Source organism: Pygoscelis adeliae, unplaced genomic scaffold (genome assembly GCF_000699105.1).
Source record: "Pygoscelis adeliae isolate BGI_AS28 unplaced genomic scaffold, ASM69910v1 Scaffold159, whole genome shotgun sequence".
NCBI lineage: Eukaryota > Metazoa > Chordata > Aves > Sphenisciformes > Spheniscidae > Pygoscelis > Pygoscelis adeliae.
Window position 1 is genome coordinate 4,906 of NW_008825562.1, and position 481 is coordinate 5,386.

At 63.8% G+C, this 481-nt stretch overlaps 1 protein-coding gene across 1 annotated transcript in view; it reads left to right on the forward strand.

Annotated features, from left to right (window-relative positions):
* The window catches only part of SYTL4 (synaptotagmin-like 4), a gene marked incomplete at its 5' end in the record, with an annotated part of 6,881 nt that overhangs the window by 2,464 nt on the left and 3,936 nt on the right, over positions 1–481 (forward strand). The window contains one exon of the mRNA XM_009332390.1: positions 286–464. Coding sequence (XP_009330665.1) covers positions 286–464 — 179 coding nt within the window. The remainder of the gene's footprint in view (positions 1–285; positions 465–481) is intronic.

Genomic DNA, 481 nt, shown 5'->3' on the forward strand with positions numbered 1-481 from the left:
AACGCCGGCTTTGGGTGGGAGGGAGGCGGGGAGGGCAGCTCCTGGGGCGCAGGGGCAAGAGCTTGGGGTGTGGAGGCTTACTCCCCTTGACGGGAATTGAAACGCAGAGACCCAGCTCTCTTCCAGGGAGCCTGCGTGCGGGTGAGAGGCACTCAGCGGCCATCCCCAGCCACGGAGGGGTGAGAGAGGGGCTGTGCGGAGGAGGCGTGGGGAGTAGCCTTGCTGAGGATGAAGAGGGATCCACCAAGCGATGCTGCCCCGGCTCAGCCCTGCCATGTCTTTCAGAGCACGCTGGGGAGCATGGTCAGCATTTACAGTGAGGCCGGTGACTTCGGCAACGTTGTGGTCACCGGGGGAATCTCCTTCTCCCTGAGCTACGAGCAGAAGATGCAGACCTTGTTCATTCACGTGAAGGAGTGTCGCCAGCTGGCCTACGGGGATGAGGGCAAGAAGCGCTCCAACCCGTGAGAGCCGGGGGGGG